The 17,999-nt window shown below is 51.3% G+C and overlaps 1 protein-coding gene across 1 annotated transcript in view; it reads right to left on the minus strand.

The window, feature by feature from the left end:
* Nucleotides 1–2,110: 2,110 nt before the first annotated feature.
* The window catches only part of MVB12B (multivesicular body subunit 12B), a gene marked incomplete at both ends in the record, with an annotated part of 189,834 nt that continues 173,945 nt past the window's right edge, over nt 2,111–17,999 (minus strand). The window contains one exon of the mRNA XM_079705982.1: nt 2,111–2,197. Within this exon, the coding sequence (XP_079562108.1) occupies nt 2,111–2,197 (87 nt within the window). The remainder of the gene's footprint in view (nt 2,198–17,999) is intronic.

Here is a 17,999-nt window from a genome sequence, read left to right on the forward strand (position 1 = left end):
CCTTGCTCTGCCTGTCCCAGAACCGCAGGATGGCCCAGGGCTGGCGGGGGGCTGGCGGCTCCTCTCCCCAGCCACACCGTCACTGCCCTCTGGCTCCCTGACAAGGGATCCCACGGGGCTGTCTTTGGATCTCCTAGGGCCCATCGGAGCCGCCGAAGTGCTTGGTTCTCAGTCAAGGGAGAAAGGCCGTGGGGTGTTACCTGTTGGAGATGATCCCACAGTTGGGGTGTGAGGAGAGATGCAAGGACAGAGCCCACGAGCCAACACAGCCGGACAGAGGTGAGCGGAGACGTCACCCCTCTGCCGGTTTTGGACCAGCCCCACCCGTCCAAACGGCAACAGCAGACACAGGTTCTCTGGGCCCCACGGGGCTCCCCCAATTCCCCAGAAACAGCCCGCTCATTTCAGTGCATACATTTGAGACCGGTTCATCGGCTCTGTCCTGGGTAAGCACCGATCCCAAAGGGTCCTCATGGGGACTTGCCATCCCGCGCCTCCCGGGCCCTGGCGGGTTCTACCAACTAACTGCCTTTTCCTGCCACCTGGCCACGCAGGAAGGCCAGCCCCTTCGGGGATGTCCTCAGGTCTCGGGGACAGTGGGGAGAGGTGAGCACATCTCTAACGCACAGAAATCAGGAGGTATCGAAATGAAGATCAAGGGGCAGCCGTGGGGGAAGAGTGGAGGGCCTGGGGATGGTGGGGCTGATGCAGGTATGTGAGGGATGTTTTGCCCCGGCCTCACTTCTCAGCCAGAGGCGGCGGCTCCTAACTGCTGGCCAGTTCCTGCTGCGCCCCAGCCAGCCCTGTGCCACCCTAGGAACTGCAGGGAGGAGGGGCTGTCCCTGGCTGGGCAGTGGCTCTCCTAGGCTGCCTTCCTACGCCAGCGACCAGACACACATCGAACCTCACGTCCAAAGCACCAACCATCTGGTGACCCCCGAGATGTGAGATAACAAGTTCTGGGGAGTTAGGACAAATTCCAACAGCCAGACAAGGCAGCCACAGGGTGAGGACTGAACCTCCAGGGAGGACAGCGGCCCCCTTCCCATAGCACCCATGGGACTGCCACCCAGTCCCAGCTGGCACTGTGGGGGATGCCAGCATGGCCACTGGCCACTTGTGGCAGAAATGTCAGTTCTGGCCCCAGTTTGGTGACCTGGGTCAGACGGACTTTTCAAAACAACTGTCCCTGTTAGCAGAGGCCACCAAGACACAGCCTGGCTCTGAGAAGCTGGGTGACCGCGTGTCCACGTCCCTGGGCACGGGCTCACAGAGCCACTTCACCCACGGCCTGGTCACGGTCAGAGCACCGGGCTGGGCAGTTGGAGCTGTTGTTGGCACGTGGGCACTGCAGAGATGAGCCCTTTGTGGGGATGAGGGTGTGAGGTGAGTGAGCCCAGCGTCCTGGCAGCAAAGCTCACGTCCAGGCAAGCACCTGGCCACACGGCCGTCTTGCCGGGAGGGCAAGTCCTCTCTGGGCCGGTGGCTGGGGGATGGCTGTCCCCCGACCTCAGAGCATCCAGTGTGTGAATTGAGGGGCGAGTCCGAGGTTGTCCACAGCGGGCAGGGAGCCGGGCCCGGGTCCACGTGGGGACCCACTGGCATCCTCCCATGTTTCCTTAGGGTCCCTGTGAAATTCTCGGGCACTTGATGCCGTTGGCGTGAGCGATGTGTTCCGTGGGTCTGGGGCGATCCGTCAGCCCTGGAGGGCCCCGTGTGAAGCCGCCAGCCCCTCAGGGTCTTCTGGGAGGAAGCAATGGCTTAGTGGTGGCGACAGTCCGGAGAGCAGGGAGCCGGTGGCGTCACTGGGCGGCCAGAACAACTGTCCAGGGCCCTCGGGGTGACTCCCGTGGTGGGTAGGGTTGTTCACAGGACAACTAGTCATCACACAGACATGGTAGGAGCCACTGGTCACTACAGCACACACAGATTAGTCGAGCTTATGAACAGCATCCCCAGGGAAGCGGGGTGTCACGTCAGGCAAGCCGATGACCGAGGAGGTAACAGCTCAGCTGCCCAGAGTCTCCCAGAAGCGCCAAGCGGGGTAGTGTGGATGGGCGGCGGGCGCTCAGTGGTCTGGGCAATGCATCTTCTCCCCGCAGGCGGCCCCTCAGGACTGGGGGATCTGCTGGCACCGGGTGGGGCTGGGCGGGAGCCGGGCGGCGGCGCTCTGCTCCGTGCGGAAGCTGTACTCGTACTGCGGGGGGAGGGGGCAGAGCAGCACAGTCAGGGCGCGAGGACACCAGAGAACACCCCCCACCCCCACCCCACCCCACGGCCTCGGACAGGCAGGCGGAGGCCCTGAGGACACGGGATGGGCGGCCCTCTGCACGTGCACACGTACCGCAGGCGTGAGCTGTGCACGGCGGGCGGGGGGGAGATGCCTTTGGTGCTGCAGGTGGCTGTCTAGTTGGTGACAGTTGGTGCCTTCCGGTCCCTGCCCGCCCCCTGAAAGGTGAGCTCTCGGCACCAGCAGTGCCCAAAGCCACGGTGCCTGCAGTGGACGCGCACAGCTCCCCGCATGCGTCCTGCCGCCCCCCGGCGGATGGTCCCCACGCTCCTGCTGCTGGAGGAGTCCCACGGACGGGAAGGTTCAGACCTGGGGCTCCATCCCACACCTGATTTGGGTTAGCCGCAGCCACCAGGCTTGGGGGACCCCTGGACTTGCTCTGCTCACTGCTTCCTGACCTGACCTGAAGACAAACACCTGCTGACATGGGACGCAGGGAAGGGGCGCCATCCCACACCCCGAAGCGCACTCCGCACTGAGCTCCCAGGCACGTCCTCGCATGTGATGGACCTGGGGCTCCATGAGCCTGGGCCAGGGCAGGCGCCGGCGGTGTGTACCTGTGCCCGGCCCGCCCTGCTGCTGGCCCGAACCTGAGCTCAACCCTCCCGCTTGAGACCCAAGCCTACCTACCTGACCCTGGCTCACGGAAATGACAGAAGGTAGGTTCCGAGTCTGGTGGAGATTTAGAGAAGGGGTGGGGACACCTGTGGTTCTTGAAGGCCAGGCAGGATTTCAACATCCAAATGTTGGGCAGGGCATGCCAGGAAAAAGAGGGGGCACAGGTGAGGAGTGCCCGCCGGGCAGAAGGGCCAGGCCTGAGGCTGCCGGGAGTGGGGCCGTGGGAATGGCCTGGACACCACACAGGGCAGCCACGTGGGTCCATGGGTCTTAGAAATGAGTTGCTTAGATTAGGTCAGTGGTCATTAAACATTTAAAATAATATTTTAAAACTTTTTAGCAGTAGAATTGCCATAAAACAGGCTTCCTTCCCTACATAAAGCAAAGTTGAGCGGCTTGGTTGAACTCAGCCACTACCTGAAGCTGTCGCCTCGGGGACACCAGCAGGGGGCTGCCAGGAAGGTGACATGGAACCATCCCAGCAGGAGGGTGACCGCTGGGTGGCCACGCAGTAGGGTACAGACCCCAGCCGCAGCCATGGGCTCCAAATGCCCTCCCGACCCCCAAAGTGAGCTGCCTGCGGCCAGGAGGCACTTCTGAGGGCCACGCAGAGAAAGGAGCACAGCTACGGGCTGAGGGGCTTTAGGGATCCTTCTAGAAATGAGGGGAAGCAGAAGCTCCTGGAGGGTTTTACTCCTCCCAAAGGGAAGTGGTGGGGAGGCCGAGGCAGCCAGCAGACTACCACTGCAGCACTGCGTCCTCAGCCACCCTGCCAGTGGTCCCGGAGGCCGACCCAGGACAGACACAGATCCAGGCTGGCGCTGGGTGCGGGGGCGAGGCCTGGGCTGGCCCTGGCTGTCCCGTGTGAGCAGCAGAGGTGAGCAGCCTTGAGCAACCACAGGGACCAGGTGACACTGGTGATAGGACTGTGGTCCCTACAAACAGAAGGGGCGGGGAGGGAAGGACTTGACGTTGCAGGGTGACCTCAGGCAGGTCTTTCCTCCTCTGAACCTCAGTGAACTCACCTCTAAAGAGGGGTCACATCAAGAAATAAGTGTTGGCGAGGATGTGGAGAAAAGGGAACCCTCGTGCACTGTTGGTGGGAATGTAAATTGGTACAGTCACTATGAACAGTACAGAGGTTCCTTAAAAAACTAAAAATAGAACTGTCACATGATTCACTTCTGGGAATTTACCTCAAGAAAAGGAAAACACTAATTCAAAAAGTTCTACGTACCCCCGTGTTCACAGCAGCATTATTTACAATAGTCAAGATATGGACCAACCTAAGTGTCCATCGATGGATGAATGGGTAAATAAAATGTGGTACATATACAGTAGAATATTCCTCAGCGATAAAAAAAAAGAATGAAAGCGTCAATGAAACTGAAAGCTGGTTCTCTGAAAAAAGAAGCAAAATTGATAAACCTTTAGCCAGACTCATCAAGAAAAAAAGGGAGAGGACGCAAATCAATAAAATCAGAAATGAAAAAAGTTACAACTGACACAGAAATACAAAGGACCATAAGAGAGAGACTACTACAAGCAACTCTATGCCAATAAAATGGACAATCTGGAAGAAATGGACAAATTCGTAGAAAGGTACAATTTCCCAAGACTGATCCAGGAAGAAACAGAAAATATGAACAGACCAATTTACAAGTACTGAAATTTAATCTGTGATTAAAAAACTCCCAACAAACAAAAGTTCAGGACCAGATGGCTGCACAGGCGAATTCTATCAAACATTTAGAGAAGAGTTGACACCTGTCCTTCTCAAAACTATTCCAAAAAAATTGCAGAGGAAGGAAGACTTCCGAACTCATTCTATGATGTCCCCATCATCCTGATATCAAAACCAGACAAAGAAAGATACCACAAAAAAAGAAAATTACAATATCCCTGATGAACACAGATGCAAAAATCCTCAACAAAATACTAGCAAACAGAATCCAACAGCACATTAAAAGGATCATACACCCTGATCAAGTGGGGTTTATTCCAGGAATGCAAGGATTCTTCAATATATGCAAATCAATCAATGTGATACACCATATTAACAAATGGAAGGAGAAAAACCATATGATCATCTCAATAGATGCAGAGAAAGCTTTCAACAAAATTCAACACCCATTTATGATAAAAACCCTGCAGAAAGTAGGCATAGAGGGAACTTTCCTCAACATAATAAAGGCCATATATGACAAACCCACAGCCAACATTGTCCTCAATGGTGAAAAACTGAAACCATTTCCACTAAGATCAGGAACAAGACAAGGTTGCCCACTCTCACCATTCTTATTCAACATAGTTTTGGAAGTTCCAGCCACAGCAATCAGAGAAGAAAAAGAAACAAAAGGAATCCAAATTGGAAAAGAAGTAAAGCTGTCACTGTTTGCAGATGACATGATACTATACACAGAGAATCCTAAAGATGCTACCAGAAAACTACTAGAGCTAATCAATGAATTTGGTAAAGTAGCAGGATACAAAATTAATGCACAGAAATCTCTGGCATTCCTATATACTAATGAAGAAAAATCTGAAAGTGAAATTAAGAAAACACTCCCATTTACCATTGCAACAAAAAGAATAAAATATCTAGGAATAAACCTACCTAAGGAGACAAAAGACCTGTATGCAGAAAATTATAAGACACTGATGAAAGAAATTAAAGATGATACAAATAGATGGAGAGATATACCACGTTCTTGGATTGGAAGACTCAACATTGTGAAAATGACTCTACTACCCAAAGCAATCTACAGATTCAATGCAATCCCTATTAAACTACCACTTGCATTTTTCACAGAACTAGAACAAAAAATTTCACAATTTGTATGGAAACACAAAAGACCCCGAATAGCCAAAGCAATGTGTTTTTTTTTGTTTGTTTTTTTTTTTTTTTTTTGGCGGTACGCGGGCCTCTCACTGTTGTGGCCTTTCCCGTTGCGGAGCACAGGCTCTGGACGCGCAGGCTCAGCGGCCATGGCTCATGGGCCTAGCCACTCCGCGGCATGTGGGATCTTTCCGGATTGGGGCACGAACCCGTGTCCCCTACATCGGCAGGCGGACTCCCAACCACTGCACCACCAGGGAAGCCCCAAAGCAATCTTGAGAACGAAAAATGGAGCTGGAGGAATCAGGCTCCCTGACTTCAGACTATACTACAAAGCTATAGTAATCAAGACAGTATGGTACTGGCACAAAAACAGAAATGTAGATCAATGGAACAGGATAGAAAGCCCAGAGATAAACCCACGCACATATGGTCACCTTATCTTTGATAAAGGAGGCAAGAATATACAGTGGAGAAAAGACAGACTCTTCAGTAAGTGGTGCTGGGAAAACTGGAAAGGGACATTTAAAAGTATGAAACACTCCCTACCGCCATACATAAAAATAAACTCAAAATGGATTAAAGACCTAAATTTAAGGCCAGGCATTATCAAACTCTTAGAGGAAAACATAGGCAGAACACTCTATGACATAAATCACAGCAAGATCCTTTTTGACCCACCTCCTAGAGAAATGGAAATAAAAACAAAAATAAACAAATGGGACCTAATGAAACTTAAAAGCTTTTGCACAGCAAAGGAAACCATAAATAAGACCGAAAGACAACCCCCAGAATGGGAGAAAATATTTGCAAATGAAGCAACTGACAAAGGATTAATCTCCAAAATTTACAAGCAGCTCATGCAGCTCAATATCAAAAAAACAAACAACCCAATCCAAAAATGGGCAGAAGACATTTCTCCAAAGAAGATATATAGATTGCCAACAAACACATGAAAGGATGCTCAACATCATTAATCATTAGAGAAATGCAAATCAAAACTACAATGAGATAACATCTCACACCAGTCAGAATGGCCATTATCAAAAAATCTAGAAACAATAAATGCTGGAGAGGGTGTGGAGAAGAGGGAACACTCTTGCACTGCTGGTGGGAATGTGAATAGATACAGCCACTATGGAGAACAGTATGGAGGTTCCTTAAAAAACTACAAATAGAACTACCATATGACCCAGCAATCCCACTACTGGGCATATACCTTGAGAAAACCATAATTCAAAAAGAGTCATGTACCAAAATGTTCATTGCAGCTCTATTTACAATAGCCAGGAGATGAAAGCAACCTAAGTGTCCATCATCAGATGAATGGATAAAGAAGATGTGGCACATATATACAATGGAATATTACTCAGCCATAAAAAGAAATGAAATTGAGTTATTTGTAGCGAGGTGGATGGACCTAGGGTCTGTCACACAGAGTGAAATAAGTCAGAAAGAGAGAAAGAAATACCGTATGCTAACACATATGTATGGAATCTAAGGGAAAAAAAAAAGGTCATGAAGAATCTAGGGGTAAGACGGGAATAAAGACACAGACCTACTAGAGAATGGACTTGAGGATATGGGGAGAGGGAAGGGTAAGCTGTGACAAAATGAGAGAGTGGCATGGACATATATACACTACCAAACGTAAAATAGATAGCTAGTGGGAAGCAGCCGCATGGCACAGGGAGATCAGCTTGGTGCTTTGTGACCACCTAGAGGGGTGGGATAGGGAGGGTGGGAGGGAGGGAGACCTAAGAGGGAAGAGATATGGGAACATATGTATATGTATAACTGATTCACTTTGTTATGAAGCAGAAAGTAACACACCATTGTAAAGCAATTATACTCCAATAAAGATGTTAAAAAAAAATTACCCAAGGAGGCAAAAGATCTGTACTCCAAAAACTATAAGGCACTGATGAAAGAAATTGAAGATGACACAAACAGATGGAAAGATACACTGTGTTCTTGGATTGGAAGAATCAATATTGTCAAAATAACTCTCCTACCCTAGGCAATCTACAGATTCAATGTAATCCCTATCAAATTACCAACGGCATTTTCACAGAACTAGAACAAGAAAAATCCTTAAAATTTGTATGGAAACACAAAATACTCTGCATAGCCAAAGCAATCTTGAGAAAGAAAAGTGAAGCTGGAGGAATCAGGCTCCCTGACTTCGGACTATATTACGAAGCTACAGTAATTAAAACAGTATGGTACTGGCACAAAAAAGAATATATAGATCAATGGAACATGATAGAAAGCCCAGAAATAAACCCATGCAATTATGGTCAATCAATCTACAACAAAGGAGGCAAGAGCATAGAATAGAGAAAAGACAGTTTCTTCATTAAGTGGTGCTGGGAAAACTGGAGAGCTACATGTAAAAGAATGAAATTAGAACATTCTCTAACATCACACACAAAAGTAAACTCAAAGTGGATTAAAGACCTAACTGCTCCTATAGGAAAACATAGGCAGAACACTCTTTGACATAAATCGTAGCAATATCTTTTTGGATCCATCTCCTAGAGTAATGGAAATAAAAACAAAAATAACTGGGACCTCATTAAACTTAAAAGTTTTTGCACAGCAAAGGAAACCATGAACAACCTATAGGATGGGAGAAAATACTTGCAAATGATGTGACTGACAAGGGATTAATCTCCAAAATATGCAAACAGCTCATACAGCTCAATATCAAAAAAGCCCAAACCACCCAATCAAAAAATGGGCAGAAGATCTAAATAGACATTTCTCCAAAGAAGACATAACAGATGGCCAAAAGGCACATGAAAAGATGCTCAACGTTGCTAATATAGAAATGCGGATATAAACTACAATGAGGTATCACCTCACACTGGTCAGAATGGCCATCATCAAAAAGTCTACGAATAATAAATGCTGGAGAGGGTGTGGAGAAAAAGGAACCCTCCTACAGTGTTGGTGGGAATGTAAACTGGTATAACCAGAGAACAGGACTGGAGAACAGTACGGAGGTTCCTTAAAAAACTAAGAATAGAGCTACCATATGATCCTGCAATCCCACTCCTGGGCATGTATCTGGAAAAAACCATAATTCGAAAAGATACATGCACCCCAATGTGCATATATATATACACACACAAACACAATAGAATACTACTCAGCCATAAAAAGGAATGAAATAATGCCATTTGCAGCAACATGGATGGAGCTAGAGATTATCATACTAAGTGAAGTAAATCCGACAGAGAAAGACAAATATCATATGATATCGCTTACATGTGGAATCTGAAAAAAATGATTCAAATGAACTTATATGCAAAACAGAAATAGACACACAGACATATAGAAAACAGATTTATGGTTACCAAAGGAAAAGCAGGGGGGAGGGATAAACTAGGAGTTTGGGATTAACATATACACACTGCTATATATAATATAGATAACCAACAAGGACCTACTGTATAGCACAGCGAAATATACTCAATATTTTGTAATAACCTATAAGGGAAAAGAATCTGAAAAAGAATATATGTATGTATGTGTATATATACACACATACATAACTGAATCACTTTGCTGTACACCTGAAACACAACATTGTAAATCAACTATACTTCAATAAAAATTTTTTTTAAATAAATAAAAAATAAAATAATGAAATCTTGCCTTTGTGACAACACAGATGGACCTTGAGGGCATTATGCTAAATGAAATAAGTCAGACAGAGAAAGACAAACACCATCTGATCTCACTTATACGTGGACTCTAAAACACAGCAACAACAGCAACCACAAAACCAAGCTCACTGTGCAGAGAGCAGATGGGTGGTTGCCACAGGCAGCGGTCGGGTGGGGTGCGCGAAACGGGTGAAGGGAGTCAAAAGGCACAAACTTCTAGTCACGAAATAATTACGCCATGCGGGGGGGATGTACAGCCTGGTGACTACAGTTATTAATACTGTATTGCATCTTTGACAGTTGCTAAATATTAAAAGTGCTCGTCAGAAGTCAAAAAATTGTTACTGTGTATGATGAGGGATATTAACCACACTTATTATGATGATCGCTTTGCAATATACACAAATAGTGAAACATGTTGTACACCCGCAACTAATACAATGTTATATGTCAATTATACCTCGATAAAAAATGTGGCGTGATGATCTCTACTCCGGGGGCCTATTGTGAAGGTAGGACGAGGTGAGGCAGGTTAAGGGCCTGCCTTCCCCAGCACCACGCAAGCACTCGCTGCACATCTGTTGGCTACGTGGGGGAGCCCATCAAAGTAGCCCCACTTTCCTGCTAATGACCATGGCCTGGGGACTCCAGCTCCCAGGAGGCTGGAGGAGCAGTGCAGCCCCGGACCAGGCCTTCGGGCAAAGTTTGGGACAATACCGCCACCTGGTGGCTGCTCAGGCGCATCACGGCTCCATCGGCACCCATCACGTTCCCTGCCCCCGTGCTGGGCGCTGGGGCCAGGTGAGAGCCCTACAAGAGTGGCAGGGGATGGACATGGGCACACCGGGGCCTTTAACCCAAATGGGCAACACAGGCCGAAAGCAGCGTGGGGGAGAGAGCATAAGAGCATTTCTGCCAATGGCCGAGGGTGGTCCCTGAGGAGCACCCAGGGGGTGCCACAAGCCCTGGTGGAGACATATGGAACGAGGAATAAAGGGATGGGAAGTGGAAGTACTTGGGGGGCAGGGTAACTGGAGTTACAGGTGTGGAGCTGTTTCGAGAAAAGCACCCAGGGTCGCAAGACAAGAGGATGGGCCTGGCACTTGGGGCCAGGAAGGGAGGAGGAAACTAGCCCTGACGATGGACCCAGGGGCCAGGGAGGAGGGCAGCAGTGCCTGAGCTGCACGGGCTGGGGGCACGGTAGTTAAAAACACATGGTGATCTTAGCAGGGGCAGTTCTGGATGGGCAAAGGTTCAAGAGAGCAGTGCTGACGTGGACTGGCGAGTGTGGTCTCTCCTCAGGCGTGAGGGGAGGATGGCACCCAGCTCTGAAGAGGCTGTTAACAGCAGGCTGATCAGCCTTTAACACACGCAGGTCCTGACTCACTAGGTCTGGGGTGGGGCCTGAGATTCTGCATCGTGAACCAGCTCCCAGGTGACCTGATGCTGTGGGTCGGTTCCATGGCCCAATCAGTGAGATGTGGGAGTGGATGTGGATGGGAGTGAGCAGAGAGGAGACCAGAGGCATCAGGGCTGAGGGGCTGCTGAAGAGGGGCTGGGGGAGAGGGTGGGGGAGGAGGCTGGTGGGAGGGGGGCTCGCTTTGGCTGCTTTGAGGCCTTGCCTGGGAGACGCCCACCTGGGGCCGCAGCAGAGGTGAGGGAGCGAGCCCAGCGCCAGGCGCCCTGCAGGGGCACCGTCACGCGCTGGGGAGACAGCTGTGGGCTGTGCCACCTCTGCTCTTCCAGAGTGTTTGCTGTGTCCGGCTCCCAGGGTGGCGGGGACGCCCAGGGCAGCGAGGCCACCTTGGTTAGTTGGGGGCTGGCCACAGAAAGCGCGTGGAGGGAGACGGAAGCCCGCGTTCCCAGACGTCCAGAGCCGGCCCGGGAACGGGCCGCAGACCTGGACGCTAACGGGGTGGGCCCGGCAAGGACACTCCCGATGGCAGGGTGGCGGGGGGTGGGGACGAGGGGGTGCAGGTGGGCAGGCCAGGGTGGAAGGGCCCTGGTGGGGGGTCGGAGGCCAGTCTTTGTGGCCAGGGGTAGGGACACGGTCACTGCGGGAGAGGGGGTATAGAAGGGTCTTCAAGGACAAACTGCCAAACTCCTGCTTCTCTCACCCTCGGGGGCGGGGGCGGGGAGAATCAGGAGTGCACACGCCGCCTCCTCCTGACTCACGGCCCAAGTTCGCCGCCGCCCCAGGAGGGGGCCAGGGATCCGCCGCACAGATTGCTGTCCGCCCGCCCCTGCCCTTGAGATTCTTCCCTTTGTAGGTTATCTTGGCTGGAGAAAAGCACCTCTTGTTTTCTCTAACTCCCCGAATGAAATTTCAACATATGTCCCCCGTCATAATCCCCCTTAGGCCGTGGATAACCCTTCCCACAGACGCTGTCCTCTGCCTGGGATTGCTGGCCCCAAAGTGTTTGCCCAAGAGACTAGGGCCGCTTCTGGAAGCCCTTTCACTCCCTTGGGCAAACACTGAGTACCTTTGAAGGTGGATTTGGGCCCGGATCTGTTGACTCAGAACATTAGCCTCCTGCATGAGGAAAACCTGCACTCGCGTACAAACAGCAAATCCTTTTTGAATTAAAAAATTTTTCAATTAAAAAGCATTTTGGTTCGCAGAGCTGAGCTCAGCCGAGCGGCGCCCAGCCCTGGCCACAGCGCCCTCTGGTGGGCATGGGCCATTATCACAGCAGCAGGAAGTCCAGGAAAGAGACGTCGCTGTCAGGGGCTCTGTGGGGCTTCCCTGGGCCGAGGATGGTGGGCCCCTGGCAGAAGACCCTGCCACAGCACGCGATTCCCAGATTACAAGAGCCTTTTGTCACAGTGAGGCCAGCATCCTGGCGGTGGGAGATGCCGACCTTGGTTTTCAGCTGCACTGGGGAGGCCAAGTCACTCTAGCCCCAGCCTCATGGCAGAAGGAGGGTGATCAAACCCCCCACCCACTCTTGAGAGTGAAAAAGCAGTCCTCCATGTGCACCAGAATCAAGGGTTTGAACCAAAGCCAGTGCTGCCTGGGCCCTGCCTGGGGTCGGGGTGGGGTGAGGGCAGGGCAGGCATCAGCATTTCTTAAAAGCATCCAAGGGACTTTAATGGTTAAGCAGGTAGAGAACCACTACCTGAAACCTTTTGCTAAATAAAATAGAGGGGAAAGAAGTAAAGGCAAGCATACACCCTCCCACCCTTCCCTCCCTGGGTCTTGTAACTGTCAAACCAACGAGAGGGCTCCAGACAAGAAACAGCAGTAAGGGATTGTTTTTGTTTTTTTGTTTTTTTGTTTTTTTTTCGGTGCGCGGGCCTCTCACTGTTGTGGCCTCTCCCGCTGCGGAGCACAGGCTCCGGATGCGCAGGCTCAGCGGCCGTGGCTCACGGGCCCAGCCGCTCCGCGGCATGTGGGATCTTCCCGGACCGGGGCACGAACCCGTGTCTCCTGCATCGGCAGGCAGACTCTCAACCACTGCGCCACCAGGGAAGCCCAGGGATTGTTTTTAGAACCCGAATTTTGAGATGTGAAACCTGAGGCTCAGGGAAGGATCAAACTTCCCAAGGTCCCCGAGGGCTGGATGAGGCCAGGGCCGGGGACAGGCACATTGCTGGTGGGGCAACCAGCCTCAGGACTGGTGTCTACATGCACCTCTCATACAGGTGGAATTCTGAAATGGGGGACAGGTGGGGTCACAGAAGGGCCTGGAAGGATGTGGCTAGAGTGGGTCTGAAGAAGCCCAGGCTGGGCCTCAGGGCCCTGGCCAGGTGAGGACAGGTAGGGGGAAGTAAAGGAACAAGACACCAGCCAACTTGAAGTCTGGCGCAGGGCTGGAGTGACAGTCACGGCGGGTCCCCAGGGCAGATGGGCGGTGGGTGAGGTTCTGAGCAGTGGCCCCGGCCGTCCCCACAGCCTGCCTTTCCCAAGCCTGTCCTGGCACCTGTCCTGGCCCCACGGGCCAGGCCATGACACCTGCTGTGTCACCCCGGGTTCAGCCCCTCTGGGAATTTCAGCTCCGGGAAGCTTCCTCTCCTCACACGAGGACTCTGTGTCCTCCCATCTGTTTCTGGAAGCCTGGCTGCTGGATCTCGGGTACCCCTGGAGAGGAAAGGGGCAGGTGCCATTGTGAGGAGTGGGCCCTGAGGGGCCTCACGTGCCACGGCGCAGGCCTCCTCCGTGTGCTGGGAGGGCCCGTCCAGCTGATTTGAATACTCCACCCCTTCAAGCTATGAAAAGGGCCACTGAGGACCAGAGGGGCAGGGTCGGGCCTGAGGAGGGGACACCCTGTGGCCTGAGTCTCCCCATTTCTTCCCACAGGAGTGCTCGTTTCATACTTGGATCATGGTTCCACAGAGACATCCAAAAAACTGGATGAAAGGGGGAGGCCCCGGGGTTGACAAGCCCGCAGAGGGGCTCTGTCCAGAGAAGGGCTGTCACGTGCACACTGGGGCCCGGGGGATGGAGGGAAGCCAGGACTGTCCCCCCAGACCTGGGGGGGGGCGGTCCTGAAATACCCCCGAGCTGGGGAGATGCCTTGTTCATCCCCTCACTTGCTGAGAGCCCACAGCTGGGCCTGGAGGTCAGGGCTCCTGGACTGCAGCCCATGAGCCCTGTGGTCACTAATAAGGGGACAGGAGGGGCGGGAGCCTTCGGGTCCCAAGCCAGGGTCGGGGACAGAATCCTCACTCCCAGTGAAGCTGGTACTGCTGTCCTTCCCACATGAGCACGGCGGGGCTCAGAGAGGGGAGGAGGCTGACCGAGGCCACCGGGGTCGGGAAGCAGGCGGGTCCCACAACAAGCCCACAGCGGGGTCGGTGCGACCCTCGCGGGAAGCCTCTTCTGTGTTTCCCTTCTGGCTTTCCCGTTGGGCTCCTCAGCTCTGACCCGAGAGCAGCAACCCCAGAGTCAGAAACCCTGAGCCCCACCCAGTCCCACTGCTCAGTCTCACCCTAAATGAGGGGCTGAAAAAGGACCCCTCATGACCCACCTGCTCTAGGAGCAGGCACCACGTCTGTCTGGGCACAGGGCACGGCTGCCGGATGAATGCATGGACCACGTGCCGATTCAAGCCGTACCTCTTTTGACTCCGGGGCACCCAGGTCATTTTCATCAACCCTCATCAGCACCCCCCGCCCCTTTCCTGCTGTAAGCCGGAGTCCCGGGGCGGGGATGGTGACACCCACCAGCACCCTACACGGCCTACTGCCCTGGGCTCAGTGCCGCGAGAGCCCCCCCACTCTCAGGGCACCCTCAGCTCAGGAGCACCTCCACCTAGGAACCGACAGAGCATCAAAGAGCGGTGAAGTGACTCCTACGTCCCCACCCGGGCGGAGCCCCAGCCCCTGCTCTGGGAGTGAGGCGTCAAAGGTTTCTGCACAGACCTTTCCCCACACATGGCTTCTCAGATCTCCCCTCCCTCTTCCTGTCAAGCACCACACCTCTGTGCCTTTCCGAATGCTACTCCCTCTGGGACATTCATCCTCCTCCAGGGAGGACTATTCACTAGCTTCCAGGGCCCCACATCACTTTCCATCTCCTCCTTAAGTGCAGGGTCGGGATGGGGCCTCAGACATTTCTGTAGCTTCAGAGGCTGGTAGAAGCTGTGGCCCAGAATAGATGAATAAATGAATGAATGAATGAATGATGGATGGATGGATGGATGGATGGATGGATGGATGGATGGATGGTACAGGCTGTGGGGAGGGGGGAGGTGAATGGGTGGATGAATGAGTGGATGGAGACACAGGTGGATGGATGGACGGGTGGATGGATAGGTGAGTGAAGGGTCAGATCAGGCTCTGGGGACAGCTCAATGCAAAGGAGAGAAGACAGCTAGCTTAGGGACTCAGTCCTCAGGCAGGGGGCAGGTCATCATTGGAAGCAGCAGTGTGTCGGTCCAGCCCTGGGTCCTCTGAATTCCCACAGCCTCTGAGCGTGATGGTGTGATGGCCCCTGATCTGTGGTATTTAACTCATGGAGGCAAAGTGCTGACCCCAGGGCTTGTCCACATCACCCCTGTGAATGGTGAAATTATGAGTCGACATGTGATCTGTGTTTGTATCTCCATGCACAGACATGGGCAAGCTGGAGGTTCACACACTGGTGGCCTGTGTGGTGTTTAAAATAGTTATAAACATTGCAAAGTTGAAGAGACTTTGCATAAAATGCCAGCATTTTCCAGATTTTATAAAACAAATAGGGGGCTATGGCGATTCTGGACCTTCATCCTTGCACCCCAACCCTTAGCCTCACACAGGTGAACGAAGGCTGCTTCCTTTAGAGAGAGGCGTGCTTTCCAGTTTGCCGCAGTCCCCACTATTCCCTATGAACTGCCCAACCAGAGTGTCGACTGCCATTTTATCACTGTGAGTGCATTTTGTGTGGGCACATGGGGACAAAGTAAGCAAGAAAGTGAAACATTTCTTGCACCCATGACTCTTAAAAGTAGAAAGATGAAAGACAGAGAAGGCCATGCATTTTAAGGAAAATGGGGGAAAGCACATTCTAGGACTGCTGCGTGATTAATAACAAGCTTACTTCTCCTGGCCCCTCCCAGGCTGCAAGGCTGGGGGCCCAGCGGGTACCTGCGGGTCCACCCATTGGTGTCGGCATGGGGCTCTGGGCAGGGCTGGGGACTGACAGACGCCTTTGTGGCTGAATAAACGCCGGTTCTGTTGGCAAAGAGCCATGGGGGCTCACCCCTCATTGAGTCAGCATGTCAGAATTCATCTGAATGTCACCTAAAAAATGGATATTTGTATTTTCCCTCTCCTAGGTTATTTGTGGAAAATATTTAAAACAATGCCGCTTTCTGGTGCTGATTTCTGAGTGGAAAAGGAGAAGCCGTGGGTGACTCTGGGAAGGTGCCCTACCCATTCTTTATCTTCATGCTCATTTTTTTACCTACATGCTGGGCAACCTTCTAAGAGTTCAACTGGCGGGGGGGAGGTATTACTTTCAAACTTGGGGGATGAGAGTTCCCAAAAGGACAGAAAATGACAGAAAAATCCTTTTATGATGGACTTCAAAAGACGGCATATTCATCTTGACCTCAGTTCTGCATGACCCAGGTATACAACGCATGACAGTATCCAGGGCAGGTAATTCTGTCTGCCAAACATCAGCTCTGGCTCAGCCTGGCTCCCTCATTTATATGATGAACGCCCTGGGCCGCTGCAGGAGCAACCTGGTGACTTGGGTGGCGGCTGCTGCTTGGCGACACCACTGCCGACAGAACCAAGGTGGGGGGGGAACGCAGACTCTCAGAATTAGGAACTCTATTAATATAATCTACCGTATTAATATTCCTGCAGAGAAAACATATGATCGTCTCAATGGATGATTAGAAGACAGTTATCAAAAGCTACCATCTAGGGCTTCCCTGGTGGCGCAGTGGTTGGGAATCTGCCTGCCAATGCAGGGGACATGGGTTCGAGCCCTGGTCTGGGAAGATCCCACATGCCGCGGAGCAACTAGGCCCGTGAGCCACAACTACTGAGCCTGTGCGTCTGGAGCTTGTGCTCCGCAACAAGAGAGGCCGCGACAGCGAGAGGCCCGCGCACCGCGATGAAGAGTGGCCTCCGCTTGCCGCAACTAGAGAAAGCCCTTGCACAGAAACGAAGACCCAACACAGCCAAAAATAAAGAAAGAAAGAAAGAAAGAAAAGGTATTATGAAAATAATTTTTAAAAAAAAGCTACCATCTAATCCTGATAAAAACATTTAGGAAAACAGCAATAGATGGCTAATTCTTTAACATGATAAAAAAAAAAAAAGGTATGTCTATATGCAGCAAGCCAAAATGCAGCATTATGGGTTAGTATAGAAACTAGAAACTTCCGTCCAGACAAGGTGGCCTAGTGACCTCACCGAGCTGGCTGCGGTGCCAGGCGAAGGCACAGGAAGAGGGACAGCAGGAGGCAGTGTTGGTATTTGCAGACAACATAAACTCCGGCCTGCGAAACTGAAGAAAAGCAACTGAAAATCCGTCAGAAACAATAGAAGTCAGTGGAAGAGCCAGCCCACAAAATGATGCAAAAGTCAACAGCTCTTTGATACATAAATGACAGAAAATATAATGGAAAAAAAGATCCTGTTCATGAGAGCCACGAAAACATCAAACACCTAGGAATAACCTACAAAGAAGGGTGCAGGCTCTCCACAAAGAACGCCCTTCCACTCTGCTGAGAGACAGAAACAAAGACCCGGGTGGAGGCTTTTCACCAATCGTTCCTCTATTAATCTATATGCTCAGTGCAGTCACAATAAACATTTAGAATGGAGTTTCTCCCCCTGAAAAGATTCTCAAGTTCAGCTGGAAGAATAATCATGTGAATATAATTAGAAAAATTGAGGTGGGGCAGATGGGAGAACTAACCTTATCATATATTAAAGTTGATTATAAAGCTATCAGACTCAAAGCAGTGTGGCAATCATATAAAAAGAACAGAGATGAACAGAGTCAAGAAAAATGTCCATTGATCCTCTTACAGATGGAACTGTCCGATAAGAGTAACACTGAAAACTCACTGAAGAAAGTAAGCACTGTTGTGAAAACTGGCTAACACTTTAGGATAAAATAAAGCTGGTTCTAGAT

Source organism: Hyperoodon ampullatus (assembly GCF_949752795.1).
Source record: "Hyperoodon ampullatus genome assembly, chromosome: 6".
Taxonomy (NCBI): domain Eukaryota; kingdom Metazoa; phylum Chordata; class Mammalia; order Artiodactyla; family Ziphiidae; genus Hyperoodon; species Hyperoodon ampullatus.